The sequence below is a fragment of the Siniperca chuatsi genome, linkage group LG14 (genome assembly GCF_020085105.1).
Source record: "Siniperca chuatsi isolate FFG_IHB_CAS linkage group LG14, ASM2008510v1, whole genome shotgun sequence".
Taxonomy (NCBI): Eukaryota; Metazoa; Chordata; class Actinopteri; order Centrarchiformes; family Sinipercidae; genus Siniperca; species Siniperca chuatsi.
Window position 1 is genome coordinate 17311892 of NC_058055.1, and position 8392 is coordinate 17320283.

At 36.9% G+C, this 8392-nt stretch overlaps 1 protein-coding gene across 2 annotated transcripts; it reads left to right on the forward strand.

The window, feature by feature from the left end:
• The first annotated feature begins 783 nt into the window (after positions 1–783).
• Positions 784–7242, forward strand: LOC122888051 (ras-related protein Rab-39B-like). 2 transcript variants are annotated; one of them, XM_044221939.1, is made up of 4 exons: positions 784–1144; positions 2331–2563; positions 3200–3470; positions 4251–7242. In XM_044221939.1, exons 2-4 carry the CDS (start codon positions 2349–2351, stop codon positions 4404–4406), a joined length of 642 nt encoding a protein of 213 aa, XP_044077874.1. In that variant the 5' UTR covers positions 784–1144; positions 2331–2348; the 3' UTR covers positions 4407–7242. The 2 variants fall into 2 exon arrangements, with proteins under 2 accessions (XP_044077874.1, XP_044077875.1); XM_044221940.1 differs by having other exon boundaries at positions 784–1122.
• The last annotated feature ends 1150 nt before the right edge of the window (positions 7243–8392 follow it).

Here is an 8392-nt window from a genome sequence, read left to right on the forward strand (position 1 = left end):
TACTCTTTAATTAACTCTAGATGTTTAGAGGCTGATCATACACTATGTCAGTATGCAAAATCTTAATTTGCAAGGTAACTAGTTACTATAGCTGTCAAATAAATGTAGTGGAGTAAAAAGTAAAACATTTCTCTCTGAAGTGCAGTGCAGTAGAAGTATAAAGCTGCATAAAATAGAAATAGGCCCTACTGAATTGTAATTAATCAATATTTCTGACAAAAGTTTAATATTCTTATAGGAAGAAATTGTGACGTTTAAAATAAAAACCTGTTTTCATACAGTATATTTTTTATATTATATTATTTTTATATATTATATTATAAACATTAAGCCTAATATTCCGAGATTAAACAAGTAAAAATATAACTGTTCTTTCTTCTTTTTTTGAGATAGGCCTATGTACTTTTGAATGCTTGAATTATGTATATTTTATATTTGTTTTCATTTTTCATTTTATTTCCAATTTGTGTTTATTTATTTAATGTCCCTCCCAGCTGTGGGGTTAGAGATAAACATTGATGTTGGTTGTTGTTGTTGTTGTTGTTGTTGTTGTGTCTCCTTCCTGGTAGTTTAGAGAGGAAAAAAAATACTTGATTGCTAATGTAACTACGTGTTTCTGGATGATTTTTATACAAAATAAGGATCCAAATAAAGAGATTAACAAAAAAAAACATGTAAACAATGTTGAATAAACGAGTATATTCATGTGCGCTAACTAGACGTTTATAATCCTACAGTCTTTGAAGGCAGCAGCAGGACCTGAGGATTGCTGCTGAGCCGCTGTGCGTGCAGTTACGGTAATGGTGCTGATGAGGGCGAGGAGGAGGACGTGTGTGATGCTGCTGTTGTGTCCTGCTGCCATTTCATCCCCGGATCCTCACGGAAATATCAACAGTCCTGCTCAAATTAACCTGCATCTCGGATCATCTGTCGGTTTGCGCACTCAACAGGCTGGTTTACGCTTCAAAAACGGGTCAAATGTTGATGGTAGACAAAAGGCCTAGTAAATATGATGAGTGTTATTGATGCAGGTTATTCCTGTAAGCAATAACACAACCGCTGCTACTCTGGAGGATCATTTTTAGAAGACATAATCATCGATATGGGGTTTGCTTTTTACAGGTACTGAGCTCTTAACCTTAAGGTAGGTCATTATTTACTGATTTTATTAGGTTGTTCTCCTGAATATTAATCACTAAAGTAAAAAATACTCGTTCTGGCATTAGGTTAAGTATGCTGGGCCTCATGATTCAAACAATGTACTGTATTTTTTATAAACTTCGTGGGATATCTTATTATGAGTGTCACTGGAGGCCGTCTAAGAAGCAGTGTAAAATATCTATTATCAACTAGCAGCCATGTTAAGCAGCTTTCTCTTCATTAAGCTTATATTTGGCTAGCTTCAAGGCCTCATTATGTGTTATTGCTGTATAACAACCACTCTACTATCTACACTGGGGCTGACTACGCCAATGTTTATCGAGTTGGAGAGGAGTGGCCTCCCCCTCCCTCCTTCCCCTCAAATTAGATCACCCAACTGTAAATTACATCGACGCTGCTGAGATGATTTGAGCCTGTTAAGCTCTCCTCATGATGGCTACCATAATCCAAAAGAATCATCCATGTGGTCAACACAGTCTGTGGATTAAATGCACCTTTGCGTTTAATCTGAATCTACTTAAACACATCCTCTGTTTGAGATGTTTTGTCTCATTTATTGTAATTTTCTTCCCTATGAAAATGAATTTGAATGTGTGACAAAAGACGTCAAGACATTAAGATTTTGCGAAATGTAGACATGTGGCTTCCTGCTATTTCATGTGTGGGAAAAGCCCTACAAATGAAACATTAGTTCACATTTTGATTGATATTGTTATTGAGCAAAACTGCAGCTGCAAGGTCAAGACAATTCCATGTTTTAGATTTCACATTTTGTGATGATCATTGCTGCAGTGGTTTTGTGAGACAGCGCACACATTTTATTTTTGAGTCGCAAAATGCAACTCCATTTTATCAGCATCATTGGCAAATAAAGGCCACTCTTCAGCTTTTGAACAATTTTCATTTCAGTTTAGTTATTTCTTCAAAAGATTAGATGCATAAGAACTGGTCAAAACAATCTAATATGTCGTAATATAGATTAGAGCTGAAACAATTAATCGATTAGTCGAACGACAAAAAATGCCAAATCCTCAAATGAGGATTTACTTTTCTTTGTCATATTTGATAGTAAACTCAGTATCTTTGGGTTTTGGACTGTTGGTCAGACAAAACAAGACATTTGAAGTCCTAATATAGATGGCCGAGTGAATGATTTTATTTTGTCACAGATTTTATTTTGGTGAGACATGGAGACGATATGGCTTTATCAGTTTCGTCTGATCGTCATTGGAGACTCCACGGTCGGCAAGTCATGTCTGATCAGGAGGTTCACAGAGGGCCGCTTCGCCCAGGTGTCAGACCCGACCGTGGGTGTGGACTTCTTCTCCCGCCTGGTGGAGATCGAGCCGGGCAAAAGAATCAAACTACAGATCTGGGACACTGCAGGACAGGAGAGATTCAGGTAAAGACAGAACTCGTTCTTTCTCTTCATCCATCCTCAAAACGGCATCATGACCTATAAACAGAAGTCACACAGATCTCTGCTGCTGAGGGGGGCGGGTGTTGCTTAAGTGTTGCATTGTTGCACTGTTGCACTGGGTGACAGGTTCCTTCATTATAATGAACACTGGGGAACTTTAGTTTATTTTGAGTCAAGTACTTCTGCTGTAAATAATCACTGTTGCACCAAATCTGCATTTGAAAATAGTCCCCATCAAATGCACTATTTACTCCTGTTTGAACAGCGTTTATTAAAAACTACAGTGCCCATCCAGTGATTTGGGTGAACTGACCATTATTGAATTATATTTGTGTATCTACAACAGTTCAGAGTGGCCTGTAGTTGCAGCCCTGTAACCCTAGGAAACACATTCATATTGGACACTAGTAGTCCACTATTAACATTAACACTATCTTTGTGGTGATGGGATTTGTAATTGGCACAAACAACAAAGTTAGTTTCACTATCTATCTATCTATCTATCTATCTATCTATCTATCTATCTATCTATCTATCTATCTATCTATCTATCTATCTATCTATCTATCTATCTATCTATCTCTCTCTCTCTCTCTCTCTCTCTCTCTCTCTCTCCAGGTCCATCACCAGAGCTTACTACCGTAACTCAGTGGGCGGACTCTTACTCTTCGACATCACAAACCGCCGCTCCTTCCAGAACGTCCATAACTGGCTGGAGGAGGCCCAGAGCCACGTCCAGCCGCACAGCATCGTCTTCCTGCTGGTGGGTCACAAGTGTGACCTGGAGGCCCAGCGTCAGGTGACCCAGCAGGAGGCAGAGAAGCTGGCAGGGGCCTTCGGGATGCGCTATGTGGAGACATCGGCACGAGAGGCTATAAACGTGGAGAAGGTGTGGATGAGATTTTACTTTTCTTTACATGATGGCTGAAAATGTTAATCAAGAGAAACATGGAGCTTGAAGGTTCATTCTTGACTTTGGAAACAACAGCTTGACAAACTTGCTTGTTGCCTCCAAAGCTTTTAAACACATCTCCTGGCCTTTCCCAGAGTATGGAGTTGCTCAGTTGTCATGGAGATGGTTTAGTTGTTATCACGTGACCTAAGTATGAAATTTGTGCTATAACATTTGCCAAAATATCACCAAACTGATGTTTAGAAATGCTATACTTTCTGTAGCATGTACTTTGACATGCCTGCGTACTGTCAGGGACTTTACAAAAATTAGTGGAGTGGGATGGAGGGATAAAAAGTGCAACAGTATCCCCACAATAGCTCAAAGTAATATAACACTATTGGTGATATTCATTTTGCCATTAATAACTAAAAGTACACGAGAATTTAAGATGGCATACTCCAATTTAAAGCTTAATGTGTTAATGGAATGATAATTTTATTTTAACATAGCTCCCTAATTGCTCAATAGAAGTGGAATTAGCAAAAGAGAAAATTATGGCAAACATAACAAAATGATGCGTCCGGTTTACAGAATATTCCAGGTATTCTTTATTTTTGAATCAAGAGCTTTTTCATGACATATTTTAATAGTTCTACTTCCTGTAAAGATTCAGAATAAAATGTCCCATTTGCCAAATTAAAATTTGTATGACCGCGAGTCATTTTAGATTAGTTTGTGATCCTTCACAATTTGGTTTTGTTTCTTTTTCATAAGGCGTTTGTGGATCTGACAAGGGACATCTTTGAGCTGGTACGGAGCGGGGACATCAAGATCCAGGATGGCTGGGAGGGTGTCAAGAGTGGATTTGTTCCCAACACCGTCCATTCCTCCGAGGAGGTCGCCAAGGGCAGCCGGCAATGCTTCTGCTGATTTACCTGGCTGCAGCATGTGGGGTGACAGGTGGTAATACTTCAGTGGACTCCACCTGTAGGAGATCTCTCTTGTCTTGGCTGCACTCGGGCCAGTTTTTTGGGTACTCATAATATTTCCCTGTTCAGTTACATACTTCACTTCTAGACATTGTTTTATCTTTCGGGCGCCTGTTTATGACTCCAAACTTAAAGACACTTTGTTGATGTTCCTAACAGGCGTAGAAGCACAAGAAGCATCCTAACCCCCTCACTGTTCTGTGTGCATGTGTGTGACTGTAAATAACCCTGCTGTCTTTGCAGCTCTTACCAACACTTCAGCTTTACTGCACTTTTGGCCTTTCCTGATGTGTACAGTCATACTCCAGTGGCCAGTTATGTTGTTGGCGCACATCTCTTAAAAGACTAATACTAGTGTGTTTATACTAATTTAAATCTGAATCAGTGATGCCAAGACTGGGCCATGCCTCTTCCTTTTAACGCATAATACTATACATATACTTTGTATAGACTATATCCACTGAGCGAGATGAGACAGACAGAGTACTGCACTACAAATCCTAGTGGCTTAATACATAAAGAGAGTGGAACATGAAAGTGAACTCAAATCGAACCAAAGTTTGAGATACTGACTCTGTCGTGTTTGGTTGTCTGACTGCGACTTGCCAACAACTGCTGGAGAAAGAGTTTGCACTGTGAAAATGTTCAACGGTACATTTGCTGTTTGCTGAAAGAAAAAGCTACTACAGCTGCTAACTGATAGCCATTATAACCTGATCATAACAAGGATTTTTTTAATCAATATGGTAAGTACCCAGTTCATGTTTACTACTCTGTGTCAGTTTTACTGGTGAGAAAGCCTTTTATAGAACCTCAAAGTGTTCAACATTAAATAAATTTAAAAAATACATTTTTAAAAAAATAATCATATGAATAAATTGTGTAAAATATGAAAAAATGAACCAACAATTTGTGAAATAATTAAAGAAATTATTAAAACTCAAGTCATTATTATGAAATATTTTTTCCTAATTTTCATAATAGAGTTTTATTGGAGTTCATTTTTATTCGATTAATAGACTTTTTATTTCAAAATGCCCTTTTTCAAACAATATTTTATATCACATTTTATGTTGTAATGTCACTTTACATGACAATGATGTTGTCACCGACCCCTCACTTTTTAGCCAATCACATGCCCCATGCCTCTCTTAAGCTAGCTCAACAACTGCTATCAAATTTAGTCAGTTAGCTCCTCTTAGCTAGAACACACATAGCAACTAAACCTCTTTTTTAAGGCTTAGCTTAACAAGGCTGCTCATGCTACCTACCGAGCTGGCTAACTAGCTAGGCAGGATTGTGAGCTTGAATTATTACTCAGCATCAAAGTGAAAAGACAGTGTCAGCATTGTTAATGTATATAAAGATGGCAACCACACAGAAAGACTGTCTGTCTTTTTGCTCTTCCCAGAGTTGTGTGTCATTTTATGAAGAAAATCTTTTTGAATCAAAATGTAGCCGACGTAACTCTGAATTAACCAGCTAGCAGCTGCTGTCAACGCTGTCTCTTTACTTTGATGCTAAGTAATAATTCAATCTCACAACCCCGCCTAGCATTGGCAGCCTTGTTAAGCTGCACAGGAGTTTTTAGTTACTGCGATTGTGTACTGTGTTTATTTACAGCAGCAGGAGCGAGATGGCTGATTCAGAATAACTCTGACATTGTTGTTCTAGCTAAGAGAAGCTAACTGGCTAAATTTGATAGCAGTCGGTGAGCTAGCTTAAGAGATGCAGGTGGCATGTGATTGGCTAAAAGGTGAGGGGTGGTGGTAACATCACTGTCATGAAAAGTGACATTATGAATTAAAATGTGATATAATGAAATGAAAAGTGGCATAAAATCAAATTGTAATTGAGAAAAAATGTCATTCTGACATAAAACATACTTTTGAAAAAGAGCATTATGAAATAAAAAAATAACAACTAAATATTGTTTGATTCCTACATTTTATGCAATTTATTCATGTAATTATTCATGTCACAATTACTCATTAACTTATTCAATATTGAACACTTTGGGGCTCCATACATTTGGAAACTGATTTTATGAGTTTGTTTGAATATGGAGCCTGCTCCTAAACATTACATGACACCTTCAGGTCATAATCTCTTCTCACACTTATGCCTACAATCAATTTATAGATTCAATCATATCCATATTTATAATCAATGCATGCCTCTATTTTAATTCAAATTTTCCAAAGAAAGAAAATAATTTTTATTTTTGATATAATGTAAATAGACATTTCACTCTGTACCTGGAATGTCATCAGAAAGAGCAGAATTAATGTGTCTAATTTGTTGTGTATCTGGCGCTATGACAAAAAGTATGTGAAACACTGAAAGTGAACAAATTCGGATTATTTGAGCCCCGCTACAATTGCACAGACTTCAGGTCAGATTGGTGGCATTAATATGGACTAATTCATTCAACAGTTTAGAAAGAACAGTGAGTGAGTTAATTTATTTTAACTGTGCAGTGGAAGTGTCTCTTTCGAGTGCCTTTTGGAGGAAAGAAGCCTAAACACACGCAATCAACTTGCTGTTCACAGAAACAACTGTGTGTTTATCCTGTGAATATTAAAATCTAAGCTGTTAGAGCTGCGGGAAACACATTGGTATTACATTACGCAACCTGTAAATAATTTATTTGAAACCAAACCCTGACAAAGTTGACTGTTTAATGTTGTTGTGACTCTGGGATTATTCTAGTACAAGTGTCATCAATATGCCTGGAGACATTAATAAAGATTTGCCTTGTGCAAAGATTGAAGGTATGCTGCTCTCCATTAAACTGTCATAATTTTGGGTAACAGGCAGTATTGGGTCATAGCTACAATATGACAGATTGATGTAATACTGTGTGCGACCACTAGAGGGCAGCCTTAGTGTGTGGAGAAGGGAGGGGAGAGGGAAAAGCTATTTCAACACATCATGTTTTATGGTTTTAGCAGTGGTGGAAAGTATCTAAGTACATTTAGTCAAGTACTGTACTTAAGTATAAATCTGGGGTACTTGTATTTTGCTTGAGTATTTTCTTTTAATTCATTTATACTTCTACTCCACTACAATTTAGAGGGAAATATTGTACTTTTTACTCCACTACATTTAGGCCTACTTGATAACTTCAGTTCTTTACTTTAAAAGTGAAGATTTTTGCAAACAAAATATATGGAGAGCTTATAAAATAGGATGCTTTGTTATAGATTAACTACCGAACAGTATAAACAAGTACAGCTGAAACGATTAGTCGATTACCTGATTAGTCAACTGACAGAAAATTAATTGGCAACTATTTTGATAATCGTTGTCATTTTTCATGCAAAAACATTTTATGGTTCTAGCTTCTCAACTGTGATGATTTTCTGCTTTTCCTTTTAATTATTTTAATTTATTTTTAATTTTGAGTTTTTTGAGAGATTTTTCTGCATTGAGTACTTTTACTTTTAATACTTTAAGTGCATTTTCCTGATTATACTTACATACCTTTCCTCAAGTAAGATTTTTAATGCAGGACTTTTACTTGTACCTGAGTAGTTTTACAGTGTGGTATTAGTACTTTTACCAAAGTAGAGGATCTGAATACTTCCTCCACCACTGGTCTTTAGGTGTTACAACTGTGGCCTATTCCTACTAAAACCCATCAAAAATATTTTTTTAAATAACATCTAAAACCACTAATATTGGCAACATGAATAGAGAGGAGTTCCAAATACACACTGTATAGAAATACATTTGAGAAGTTACAGTTTTTCTCAGTTGCTTTGGTACAATTGTCGAATTAAAATCATAATTCTATGCATTTCTTGTTGCTTGATCCAGTGATGTATTGACTTTACCTTGGTGACCAAAGTGGATTACACTGCTTTTCTAATGTTTTGTATTACTCTCCAGCACATTTAACATAAGACAGAACTTTATTTATCC

Coding starts and splice junctions, on each gene's coding strand:
- LOC122888051 (XM_044221939.1), top strand. CDS start 2,349: ATGGAGACGATATGGCTTTATCAGTTTCGTCTGATCGTCATTGGAGAC. Junction 2,564..3,199: donor GCAGGACAGGAGAGATTCAG/GTAAAGACAGAA, acceptor CTCTCTCTCCAG/GTCCATCACCAGAGCTTACT. Junction 3,471..4,250: donor AGGCTATAAACGTGGAGAAG/GTGTGGATGAGA, acceptor CTTTTTCATAAG/GCGTTTGTGGATCTGACAAG.